This window comes from Orbicella faveolata, unplaced genomic scaffold (assembly GCF_042242905.1).
Source record: "Orbicella faveolata isolate gen_17 unplaced genomic scaffold, um_ofav_v1 contig_46, whole genome shotgun sequence".
In the NCBI taxonomy this organism is placed as follows: domain Eukaryota; kingdom Metazoa; phylum Cnidaria; class Anthozoa; order Scleractinia; family Merulinidae; genus Orbicella; species Orbicella faveolata.
Window position 1 is genome coordinate 33783873 of NW_028301576.1, and position 13078 is coordinate 33796950.

The window sequence follows — 13078 nt, forward strand, 5'->3', positions numbered from 1 at the left end:
TGACTCGCTATAATTAACGGCAGTGTTCAGTACTGTTTCACCTCCTTCCCCAGCGCTGGCCCGCTCTCTTTCACGATCTTCTTCGCTACTTCTTTGCTACTTCTTTGCCTGTAATTTCTTGCATTCCGTTTCTGTTTTATGCTTCAGTGCAACCCCATCTTAAAAACGTTAGATCAACCTCCGCTATTATTTGTTGATATGGCAAATAGAAATGAGTTTTCTTTTCTTTAAAAATCCCGCCAAAAAAAGATGGCATTCCTCGGTTCCCCCGTTTGCGCTACCGCGAGGCTCCTCTCCCCCTCCCCCAGAGTCTGTACGGACGGCCTTCGCTCGCTCGCTCGTACGGTGACGTCATAACCAAATTTTCTCGGCTTGACGGGTTTATCAAAATTTCTAAGGTATAGGGCTCTGCTCGCACGCCTTCGGCGTGCGGGAGCTCCGCTAAAATCCGCCATTCCATGACAGAAGGCTCTCCGTTATTTTCCTTCAAAACAATACTAAACTGTTCTCTTTTGCCGAAAGTTCTGCTTAAAAAGTCGAAGAAATGTACCTACAATATCATTCTATACTCAGTATGAAAGGACATGAACCTGATGATTTGCAAATAGTGGAAAAGCTTCCCCAATCGAAACGCCATTTTTTCGCTTTGTGAAACGAGCTGCGTGGCACAGTTTAAACCGGATGTGACATCACTTTTTGGTGGATGATCCAGATACGCAAATTTCAGGAGTCTTCTGCCCCGCCCCTGCACACATACACATTTTTGAGTTTTTTGGCATGAATCTCTCATCCCGACATAGCTGTCTGAACCACTTCTTTGGCAATTTTTTGTTCTTTGCAGGCAGATTAAGGAAAGTCACTCCTCTTTCCCTATCCTTTTTGGTTTGGGTTTTACAGCCTGGAGCCCAACATTTTAGCTGACAACTAAATAAACAAATTTAGAACAGAAAAGGAGAGCTTTAGCCTTTGAGCTTCCTGCCAATTCAGACTGAATGACGTCACAGATATGCAGCCTGGCCTTCAAGATCCTTTCAAAATGGTGGCTCCCAGTGTCGAACTTTTCACTTCTTTTTCATTGGGATCGCATCCACTTCAGAAGCTAAAACAACGGTGAGTAACTCAACTCAATCTGAACTTTTTATTGGCGATGGAAAAAAATACAGTTTTTGGAGTGACCTTCCCCTTTCAGCATTGATTGCAGGCCCAAGGAAATGTTTAACATGAATATTAAACATGTATGTTCCAAGTTACTCTCAATTAATGCAGTATCATTATATTCACGTGAATATTAATCATATTAATATGAATCTAGACATAGAGAAATGTCTGATCTACTTGGGGCCGGGCAGGGCCAGGGTCAGGGTCAGGGTCAGGGCCAGGGTCTACAATACAAGCGTTGATGGATCGCGCAATACGATGCTTTGGAGACCTTGGCAAACGAATGTAACGTATCATTCACATGTCACCGCTTGACAGATTTTGTCGAATCAATAAGAAATTCGATTCTCAACTTTCATGGCAGATAACTCTTCACTGCTGGACACTGTACCAGTTACCTACTTTGGTCTACTAAATAAAGATATATTGACAGGCATTCAGACCGCAGGGAGCGAAAGAAGAGTGTAATGAAAAATTAATAGGGAAGTAGCGCTTGTGTTTTAACTTACGTGAATAGAAGGTACTATTTGAATAAATTAAAGGGAGCCAACAAAGTTTGTTATTGTCCTCTGGTTTTAATTTGTGATCAGGCTTTTTTCCGAATGAAAGCCTTGCTTTCGCGAGCAAAAAAGCATTTAATCGCAAGTTAGTTTTCCTCACACCTCAAAAAGCAAAATATTATTCTGAGCGATATGACCGCAGCTGATTCGCGGCCGTATATTCGTCCATGTGTTGACCGACCCATGAATAAAGAAAGATTTACCATATTTTCCCGCTGTCCGACCGGATGGTGGAACAAGGTAAGTTAGCATCTATTTATTGGCTTGATGGAGCATTTGGTTTCTCAGGAGCCCACATTTTCTGGCATGTGGTTTACTCCTTTAACACACGAGCAAGCATAAAGGTGAAAAAATATTAACCTTGTTATTGTTAATATGGCTTGTACATGTAGAAGTACAACCAGCTCCACAATGGACATAACTGGATTTAACTTTATATGGTACTGTTATCGTAAAGTGGCACCACGTTTGGATATATACAGTGGGATTTATCAACAGAAACATTGTCAGTGGCTTCTGGAGAGCATGGAGTTAGAGAGTATTGTCTGCTTCGTTGGATCCAAAGAAGTCGTGGTTTGTGCTAAATTCGGCTTTGTGCAGTGGAAAACCTTCCAGGTTTTGTTCATTTGGTCATGCTCGGGTATTTCCTGACAAATACCATCAAATAGAGTTTGATGATCTTCTCGGAGACAATGAAGTTCCCGCCTCCGTGGTTGGTTCTCAGCCGACGGTCGACGAACAGAAAAGGTGTACATCGCCTCAGCCTTTGGCCTGGTGCTTGGAATCCTCCGCCAAAAGTTGCTGGACGAACTGTCGTTTAGCCATTCCGAAGACTTCCAAATGATCGTGTCGTGGATCAACGCGTTTACCGGTAATATGTCTGCATGTTTTCTGCCAGCTCCACCGAGTACACCGAGCCCGCCAAAACCAAAAAGCGCGCCATTTCCTGAAAACCAATTCCAACAAGACGTGTCGCCAAAACCAAAAAGCGCGACATTTCCCGAAAACGAATTCAAACAAGACGTCTTGCCGAAATCCGTGAAGAGGCTGAGGACCCTGAAGGAACTCAAAGCCAATGAAGACCTTTCCCCTGCCTTCAAGAAAAAAAAATACAGGAGACAGCAGTGAATGTGATGAACGAGACGGCAAAAGTGTGTGAAAAGAATGGGGAATCGTTTAGCACTGTACTTGGAGAGTGCTGTTCTCTTTCAGGAAAAGCTGGCCACGATGCGTGGGAAGTTTTTAGGAGTGTTTTCGATTCCTTTCCCCATGAGAAAGGTTTTCGAGTAGCTTTCTCAAAACTTATCTCAGAAGAGGCTTGGGACGAGAGAGTGAAATGTATGAAAGTCCCAGATTGGATATGTTTGTTCTTCAAACTGAAGTCGAGGATTTTGGACTGTGCCTGGCAAGACTTGACAAACCTGACAAAATTAGGACGGACAGGGGTAAGTTGTACTCAGCCTTGTAAGCTTATTTATTGCCTTTACTGTTCTTTGTCCTTTGCTTTCCTTTGTCGAAATTGTAGGGATGCCCTTTTTTTGATGGGGGGAGGGGATCCACTCAGCAAAAATTTTGGTGTCATATAGTTTTTCTTTCTACCCCTTTGATTAATGTGCAGAATTTATTCTCCATTTTTCCCATGCATGATTTCTCATGTCATTATTCTCCCTACAATTTCCCGTGTGTTTCACAAAAATTAATACAAAAATGCTATGGCCATTAAATTGTTCCTCCTCTAGATATAGTTGACGTTGATGCCATACTACTTTTATTATGCCAGCATTCAGTGTTCTTTCAAGAATTTATTTATGTAAAATACTTTTTTATATTTTAGGTAAGGATCAAGTGACAGTTGGTGTTGTTCCCCTTGATACAAAACATCGATCTTCTCAAAGTGCCAAATCTGTCTATCCTCTGGCTATAGCCAACTGTGAAGAAAAGAGGTTTGTCAGTAATCATTGATTTGTTGATATCTTATCTATTTAACAAATAGATTTCATTTGGCTATGGAACCATACTCTAATAATGCACAGATGATGCAAAAATATTATTTGAACAAAGGAATACCTGCCAAGCGGCATATATCTTCATTCTTATCGCATTTTGTGACATTTCTGTCACTATCAGAGTACAGACCCATGACCAAAAGAGATACTAACTTCTGGACTTCTGCCTGAATGTACATTACAGTAATTACTGGTAGTAAGCTAAATAATAGTTGAAAACTTTGACATCTACCACAGTGTTTCCGATCCAGATAACATTCCTGTGACTAAACAGCTTAGAATAAACTACTGGTGGAGTTAACTCGGTGAATTGTGACATAAAACACAAAGTTAGAAAAAACCTTCTATTCCTTCCTGAAAGAGCAAAAACAATCTCAATTGCTGCTGTAAGTCCATTCTAGTGAACTGAAAAGCTTAGATGTCCAATCTGAGCATGAGTTTTAGACAGTTTTAGTTTTTGTATTGATAACCAATAGGTGTGAGTCGAAACTTATCCTCAGTAAATGATTACAAAGCCTTATGCATACCCTTTTTATTTTAAATTAAACTTGATGCCTTTTTGATATCTATTTTCAAGGAAAGACCTGAGAAACCTTTTTGTTAATCTCAACAAACGCATTGAGGAAATTAAAAGAAATGGGATTTGGGTTGATGGCAAGCACTATCATGTGCGATTCAAAGGTACGTATTGTTTAGTTATTTTGTAGTTTGCAACCATGTCGGATGTCAATAATTTTAAGTTGATAACATGACCGTGTTACTGAAATTTCTCCCAATTGCTAATTCAAAGACAATTACAGGTGTAAGGTCAACTGACAACAAAATTGATGTTAGGCATGTGGCATGTCCATGATTATGTGAAATAGATGTGAATGTAAGAAAATTGCTGCTGTCAGTGCTATTCAGTAAAGGTAAAAGTTGATTATAGCCATCTTGTGGGACATATAAACAGTAAAAACAAAAATAATGTGAAATTAATGAGTGCAAAAGAAGAACAGTAAGTAGCCCAGGGCACTTGAGGAACTGATTTGTACCTTGGCTCCTAATTAAATTCTGACTTTTGAAGCCTTTGGTTTCTTTGCAAACTGTCTTAGGGAACAGTCTTGTGTTTGTTTGGCAGGATAAAAACACTGTAATTTGAATTCTTATGAGGAAAAAGAGCTTAAAAAATTTTAAAAATAAGAATAATGTTTAATTTATTTTATAGTAACTCTAGACTACAAGGGTTTGCTGCTAATACTGGCAAGACTGGAGGATGGAGACTTCATCCTTGGAGGGCAAGGGCTAGCTGTTGAGTTTTGCATTTTTTGTATGGCATTAAGGTTAAGGTTAATTTACCATTTATAAAACAGGCAATATAATATTATTGTTTAATAAATATGCAAAACTGATAGTTGGCAAGTGGAAATCCCAAAACAATAAATCTTTTGAGCATGCTTTTGGCATTTATTATGCAACAACTCAGGTGATGACTACATGTAGATCATGCTTTTAGCCTCAGGGATGTCTGTGCATCCCAATTTGTGAGCAAATTTGTAGACAATGCACCTAATCTCTTAAAATTGTATGGTTGAGTTAAACATGCATTCAATATGTCCACCGTTTAATTCTGACTAAAAGCCAGACCCTGAGTAGTCACTACTGTGACTACATACATTAGCATTTCCATGCAGCTACCATGATAGGTAACCGACAACCAGCTATTATGACTGACTACTGCAATGAAGATTGCTGGCTTTTCAAAGTATGAAAATGACTAAAAGGCAACAGCCAATGAATGCTATCTTGAGTATTTGGCCACCTCCTTTTTTTGTGTAGCCTTACTGCATCAAAGGTAATGACAGCTCTGTGCAATTCTGATTAATGCTATTAACAATGTTTACATTATTTCCTAGGCTTGTGATTGTGATTTAGGAAGGCATGAGGTTTGTCTTGAGCATTTCCTTCAAGTGAAAGCAAACATCGGCAGGTAACTATTACAATAAAAAGATACAATGTGATTTGTGGTGGAAATCCACAGATTAGTTCTCTTATTCACTGTAAATGAATTTATTTGCCGCCAAATAAAAGTGTTTATGACTCCTACCCACTTTTATTAATTATTAAATGTAACTATCACAGTTTAACAACTAAGGTAAGCTAGGGAGGAATGGCAGTGAGCAGGGTTCAACCGGAGGGGGATGGAGTGTAATTTGTGCAACATAACAAAAGGATTGAGTAATAGTCACGAGACTATCTGATGACCTAACTAACAATAGATTGATTATTTGGCAATAGTCATGAGTTGAGACGGAAAAGTACATAGCCTCGTTTCCATTATGACCTATAAGATGATGCGTGTTCCTCGAGTTCGTCCTCTTTGTCTCCAGACCTAACACTCTGCGAGTTCAACGTCTGCATTTGACACGCCTGTTCCTGAAATATTTCTGATCTTCTCTCTTTGCTGAATCAGAGTTGAGTATATTCTCTTGTTTTAGTAGCTATCATGCCTAAACCCAAAGTTCTTATCCTGGGTCACTCCTTCGTCCGTCGTTTCGCGGCATTCATCGCCCAGGGCGTGGGTAAGAGGGTTAAAAATAATCTAGACTTAGCGGAGTCAGCTCAGTTAGCATTTCAAGGAGTTGGGGGTCGAACAGTGGACAAAATAAATGTATTCGAGCTTCAAAGGGTTAGGAAAGTACAACCCGATATTGTAATCTTGGAAATTGGTTCCAACGACCTTTGCCCTCGGGACGCCAAACCTGAGATTGTTGGTTCAAAAATAGAGACCCTGGTGCAGCATTTACATGCTCACTTCAACGTCAGATTTATTGTGGTTTGTCAAACAATTGCCCGTTCTGCTTGTCCATGCGACAACCCTTCATACAATGATCGTGTGGCCTTGCTTAACCAGTACCTTGACGTGGTTCGGGAGGCGATACCATTCACCGAATTTTGGCACCACAAGGGGCTTCGAAAGCCAAACATTTCAGTCCTCTTGAAGGATGGTGTTCACCTAAATAACCGGGGGCAATACGCTCTATATCGGAGTTACCGGGGTGCCATTTTATACGCACTTAAACGCGCTGCCATCAACGGCGCGGCGGGCCAAACAGGCACGCCACCAGCTTAAATTAGGTCCATTTCACACAACCCTGTTGTTTTGTAAGTACGTGTGTACATATTTATCTTTTTGAGACCATATGTTCTCAGCTTTTGTGGCCATTTAACATGTTCCTAGCGGCAGCTCCCATTTTGGGATTTGCCAAACATGTGGCCATTGTTATTGTATTGCGAAATTCACCTTGGGTGCTTCAGTGCACTTCTTCAGATATTTACTTTTGGGGCATACGGACCTGCTGGGTTTTAGTTGTACAATGCTCAGATTGCCTTACCTGTGATTACACAGTCTTCTAATACCGACATTCATTTACTTTCCTTTATTCTATACACCTTTTTCTTCTAGCCGTTTTTTTTTTTTTTTTTCTACCAGACAATATGATGACCCGTGGAAAAGCCCGTGTTGCTCCCGCTGTGCCTTCAGTTCCTGGGGTACACCCCCGCAAACGTGCTGCCAAATCGGCAAAACAAGCGAAAGGTGCGCCTACATCAAAACGTGCAAAGACGGGTTCGCCAGCCGAGGTTTCAAGGGTTGGGAGCGATCACCCCAGCCCACCGGTGCGTCGTCCCATCACCAGTGATCGTGAAGGCACCAGTAAAGCCAATACCCAGTTGGATATTGCTGCCATTGTCTCCGGCGCCGTTGTTGAAGGCCTCAAAGTTGCAGGAATTATCAAAGACACGCAAGGAAACCAAAAGGAGGACGCTAATCCAGCTGTTTCTGTACAGGAGTCAGTCGCAGCTGTGATTCAGGACATTACTGGTGAGAACAATCCACCACTAATAGATAGCAATAATTCTATTGGTTCTAATTCTTTAGTAATGCAACACATGGCCGAGGCTAATGACCGCCCTCAAATACTTCACACCCAAATTGGTGTCCCTCTTGCCTCTAGAATTTCGGAAAAGATTCAATCTAAAATTTGGGCGAATGAATACATTGATTTAGGGACGCTCTTACACAGAATATCTCCGAGTGATCATAAGTATAATTTCGTTGTTCAAACTACGCAGTCCAACGCTCGGCCGGTCATTAGTCTCGAGCCCGCTCAAAAAGCAAAACGGATTATAGCAATTGATCAATGGATCACCGCCTTTCAAACTTTTGTAGCTATTTACACTGTGCGATTCCCAATTGACGCACCAGCGTTAATGAAATACAGTGAGACAGTGCGGGACCTGGCGGCCAAAAACGCTCATTGGCGTTATTATGATGAAAATTTCCGTTTTTTGAGGCAAAAAACACTTTTCCCCTGGGACCAGATTCATTGGGAACTGTGGTTGCAGGCGCACCACATGCCAAAAGCGGCTCCTGTTGCTTCGTCGGACGCATGCAACAAAAATTTAAAATCGCCCTTTCTGTCCGGCTACTGCTGGAAATTTCACAGGGGGGAAAAATGTTCCGGCTGCAATTTCAGCCACGAATGTTTTAAATGTGGATCTCAGCATCCCGCCAACAAATGTGCCTTTCCAAAGTGAATATCACATCCAGCATCAACAACCATGCCACGAACAGCCACATCAACAGCTGTCCCTGGCAAACCAGCCACGCAGTCCCGCCCTGTCTCATCCAATGTCAACACCAATCAAAGTCGATAAACTGCAGGCGTACCTCCATAGATACCCTTTTAGAACGAGACAATACTTAATTGACGGCTTCCGTTTTGGTTTTTCTATTGATTATGTTGGACCTCGGATTAATTTTTCATCTAAAAATCTTGTCTCTGCGATTGCTAATCCAAGTGCCGTTGACGAAAAATTAGCCAATGAGATTAAACTAGGTAGAATAGTAGGTCCCTTTGAAAGGCAGCCTTTTCCAGTTTTTCATATCTCGCCTCTTGGCCTAATTCCTAAAAAAGTACCTGGGGAGTTTCGCTTAATTCATCATCTATCTTTCCCAGAGGGGCGTTCAATCAATTCACATATTCCAAAAATTGCATCCAGTGTTCATTATGCTAATATTGACGATGCGATTAGATTAGTAAGGCGCACAGGCAGGGGCTGTGCGCTTGCTAAAACTGATATAAAAAACGCATTTCGTCTTATTCCGGTCAGTCCCTCGGATTACAACCTGCTGGGTATTTGTTGGCGGGATAAATTTTATGTTGACAGGAATCTTGCCATGGGGCTCTCGAGTTCTTGTAAAATTTTCGAGTTTTTTAGCTCCGCTCTAGAATGGATAGCCTGTAATAAATTGCAGATACCAGGCATTTTGCATCTTTTAGATGACTTTCTTATCGTTAGCAATTCTATTTCATCCTGTGATAATGAGTTAAAAGCTTTCCTTTGGACATGTGATGAACTTGGTGTGCCAATGGCGCCTGAGAAAACAGTGGGGCCTAGCTGTGTTTTGTCCTTCGCGGGCATTGAACTATTTTAAACTATTAGACATTTTATATTTTTAGAAATTGTATTTAGCAGGGCCCCTCTGGATACCAGCCACTGTGCTGAATGGGCCACCCTGCATAAATAAAGTTTTACCTACCTACCTACCTACCTACTAGACACAACACTAATGGAAGCTCGACTTCCTAGTGACAAGCTTACTAAATGCCGTACTCTTATTCAAGATTTTATAACTAGGAAAAAAGTGACTTTGAAGGAATTACAATCTTTAATCGGTCTTCTTAATTTTACTTGTTCTGTTATCGTACCCGGCCGAACATTTGTGCGCCGTCTAATTAATTTAACGGTGGGGATTAAACGCCCCCGTTATTTTATACGTCTAAATCGTGAAACCATATCTGATCTTCAATTATGGCTTACTTTTCTAGAAGCCTACAATGGCAGATCCTTCTTTTTAGATTGTTTGGCTTTCATCTACAAAACTGCATCTTTACACCGATGCAGCAGGCTTGTTAGGTTACGGTGCAGTTTTTGGCTCGCACTGGTTTTACGGTAAATGGCCCGATCGCTGGATAGGTACAAATATAATAATTCTAGAAATGTTTCCTATCGTTGTAAGCATTTCCATATGGGCATCAAAACTAGAAAATAAGTGTATTTTGTTTCACACCGATAATCAAGGCTTAGTAGAAGTAATTAATAAGAAAACAACCAAAGATAAAAAGCTATTAGCTCTCTTGCAGGCACTTGTTTTGCAATGTTTAAAGCATAATATTCTATTTCGGGCTATTCACGTGCCTGGGGTGCTCAATGTCAAAGCTGATGCTCTATCGCGCTTACAGGTCACGAAATTCAAGTCCCTTGGCCAGGGCATGGATCGCGAACCGACGCTTGTTCCAGTGCCTCTTCTTCTGGAGAGTTGGCCTCTATAACTACAACGCTTTTAGCTGCTAGCTTAAATAAGGGTTCTACTGAAGTATACAAACGATCATGGAAACTATTTACAGATTGGGCACAATCTTTTTTAGGTGTCACAACATTAGTTTTACCTTTAACACCAGCTGTTGTAGCACTATATGTGTCACACCTTTATTCACTTAATTACGCTTGCTCAACTGTCACTAGTTATTTATCAGCTATTGGCTATGCTCACAAGCTAGCAGGAGTCAATGATCCAACAGAAACTGCAATCATTAGACAACTTCTCAAGGGTTATCGCAAGTTAGCTCCGTCGCACGATGTGCGTCTTCCAATTACATTACCGATATTAACGCGACTCATTGCCTCTTTTGAGCACACAACGGAGTCAGCGTATCAATTGCATATGTTATCAGCCATGTGCTCTTTAGCCTTTTTTGCATTTTTGTGTATTGGCGAGATCACAGTTAACAGTAGCAATCACAGTAATCTTATCATGCTTCCGCAGCTGGAGCAGTTACTCAACCGCCTAGGGCAGGTCACGGCCCTGCAGCTCACAATTTCTAAGTACAAACATAGTGATACCGGGCCCCCCTTTGTTATTTATATCTATAAAGAAGACTTATGTTGTCCAGTGAGAACTATATTAGATTTCATATCTACTAGAGGAACCGCCCGCGGTCCTTTGTTTTGTTGGCCAGACGGGGCGCCCATTGAAAGAAACTTTTTTGTGGAGCAACTCAATAGGGCACTTCGCTTTTGTAAGCTCGATCCTGCTTTGTACAAATCGCACAGTTTTCGAATAGGAGCAGCCACTTGGGCTGCGGCCAAAGGTTTTACCGACACACAGATCCGCCAGTTAGGAAGGTGGAAATCTAACGCCTTTCTCCAGTATATTCGTACACCTAGCCTATCGACCAAGGTAGTTTCTTTACAAGTTTAGTCCACACGCAGGTGACGTGGTTATTTGCTGTTTATATACAATCACGTCAATCATTATTTGGTCACCAGTCCTCGGGTGGGGCGGGCCTCCCTTCTGGAGGCTTCTGGCCGTTTTTCTCGTGCCCTCACCTTTGCTAGAGCTTTACGAACGAAATAATCATTCCTAATTAGTTTTATTTGACTATGTATAATTTAATCAATAAAGCAGCCACCTCGTGTGGCCAAAATTTATCCCAACACTGGATCTGGATTACATTTTTGGGGGCGCTCTTTGCAAACAAAGCTCGGCTGTTGACCAAATACTTGACTATAGTTTTTTCATTAAGTTGTATTTAATTGCATCTGGGAAAGGAGACATAAATGAATTTATTTGCCGCCAAATAAAAGTGTTTATGACTCCTACCCACTTTTATTAATTATTAAATGTAACTATCACAGTTTAACAACTAAGGTAAGCTAGGGAGGAATGGCAGTGAGCAGGGTTCAACCGGAGGGGGATGGAGTGTAATTTGTGCAACGTAACAAAAGGATTGAGTAATAGTCACGAGACTATCTGATGACCTAACTAACAATAGATTGATTATTTGGCAATAGTCACGAGTTGAGACGGAAAAGTACATAGCCTCGTTTCCATTGAGACCTATAAGATGATGCGTGTTCCTCGAGTTCGTCCTCTTTGTCTCCAGACCTAACACTCTGCGAGTTCAACCCTCCTCCCTTCCTCCACCTCGTATATTTTTTATTTCTTTGTATTGGGTATTTTATCGTGGGCCTGCCGTTTTTCTCGTGCCCTCACCTTTGCTAGAGCTTTACGAATGAAATAATCGTTCCTAATTAGTTTTACTTGACTATGTATAATTTAATCAATAAAGTGGCCACCTCGTGTGGCCAAAATTTATCCCAACACTGGATCTGGATTACATTTTTTGGGGGCGCTCTTTGCAAACAAAGCTCGGCTGTTGACCAAATACTTGACTATAGTTTTTTCATTAAGTTGTATTTAATTGCATCTGGGAAAGGAGACATAAAGATTTATTTGTGATTTTAGTAATGCACATTTTTGTGGAGAGAGAGATTTAAACCAGAGTACCCTTTTGGCCATTAGGATGAGAACCATCAATAAATTCAACCCACAGAATTATGAGAACCTGGCCCTGCAAGTGTTATATTTTCTTTGTCTGCTTTGTTTCACATGATACGATTAAAAGACCAGTAGGTTTTACTTTTGCTTTCCCTCTTACCTGTTTTTTTTTTGTAGATTAATTGCTTTTGATTGATCTACATGTATGGCAGTGATCCTTTTACCTGTTTTTAGTTTTAAAGATTGAGAGATGACCTGACATGCCTACTTGATGAGGATTTGTCTTCTCTGTCTTTGTGCTTTGCATTGTGAGATGCACAATACTGAGCAGATTTGGGAAAGTGTTGGTCTTCTGGCCTACGAAATTGGTTCTCTGCAAGAGTTTAATGATGAACTATCAAAGTAGACTGGATCATGGTAAAATTGAGACCTGGACAGCAAACAGCTCCTGGTAGAAACAACATTTCTTTTGCCTGTTGTTCAGGTCAGTTACACAGTATTACATATTATTAACCATTCATCCAAAGTGTATTTTCATATTGAGAGAGCCTTGCCTTAGAGACTAAAGGCAATTTTAAAAATGGCTTGTTTTGGGGTGTTACTTAATTTTGCTATGGGAGTGGGAGGTCATGGAGAAAAAGAAACATACCTTTCCTGATTTTTGTAAACTAGTTTAAAAAATGTTTGTAAGACAATCAGATCTGTCCCTTGAATTCAAATTGCAGTCATGAAATTTACCTGTTTTGTAGTCACAGTAATTTTTACCACTTCTCAACATGCATTGAAAGTTTAAATCATTGTAAGGCAAAAAAATTATAATATATTATTTTTTTCATTTTTTTTCCAGGAAGTTCTGGTACTGAACGTCAGTTCAAGGAAGACAAAACAGAAAAGGTTACGTGACAAGAAGACAAAACAGAGAAGGTTCAGTGACAAGAAGACAAGACAGAGAAGGTTCTTTTAGGAGC

At 40.7% G+C, this 13078-nt stretch overlaps 2 protein-coding genes and 2 pseudogenes across 2 annotated transcripts; all 4 read left to right on the top strand.

Annotated features, from left to right (window-relative positions):
* Window positions 1-2092: 2092 nt before the first annotated feature.
* LOC149099920 (uncharacterized) lies at window positions 2093-3053 on the top strand (annotated as a pseudogene).
* Window positions 3036-5335, top strand: LOC149099921 (uncharacterized). The gene is made up of 4 exons (XM_089278388.1): window positions 3036-3163; window positions 3553-3661; window positions 4302-4405; window positions 4932-5335. Exons 1-4 carry the CDS (start codon window positions 3055-3057, stop codon window positions 5069-5071), a joined length of 462 nt encoding a protein of 153 aa, XP_089134514.1. The 5' UTR covers window positions 3036-3054; the 3' UTR covers window positions 5072-5335.
* Window positions 5336-6209: 874 nt separating this feature from the next.
* Window positions 6210-6836, top strand: LOC149099922 (uncharacterized). Its single transcript, XM_089276936.1, has one exon. It carries the CDS (start codon window positions 6210-6212, stop codon window positions 6834-6836), a length of 627 nt encoding a protein of 208 aa, XP_089133062.1.
* Window positions 6837-8190: 1354 nt separating this feature from the next.
* Window positions 8191-10169, top strand: LOC149099923 (uncharacterized; annotated as a pseudogene).
* Window positions 10170-13078: the final 2909 nt, after the last annotated feature.

What these genes read in the sequence shown, in the direction of transcription:
- LOC149099921 (XM_089278388.1), top strand. Translation starts at nt 3,055, where the DNA reads ATGTATGAAAGTCCCAGATTGGATATGTTTGTTCTTCAAACTGAAGTC. An exon ending in CAAAATTAGGACGGACAGGG is followed by an intron (nt 3,164 to 3,552) that starts GTAAGTTGTACT and finishes TTTATATTTTAG; the next exon opens with GTAAGGATCAAGTGACAGTT. An exon ending in GCCAACTGTGAAGAAAAGAG is followed by an intron (nt 3,662 to 4,301) that starts GTTTGTCAGTAA and finishes TCTATTTTCAAG; the next exon opens with GAAAGACCTGAGAAACCTTT.
- LOC149099922 (XM_089276936.1), top strand. Translation starts at nt 6,210, where the DNA reads ATGCCTAAACCCAAAGTTCTTATCCTGGGTCACTCCTTCGTCCGTCGT.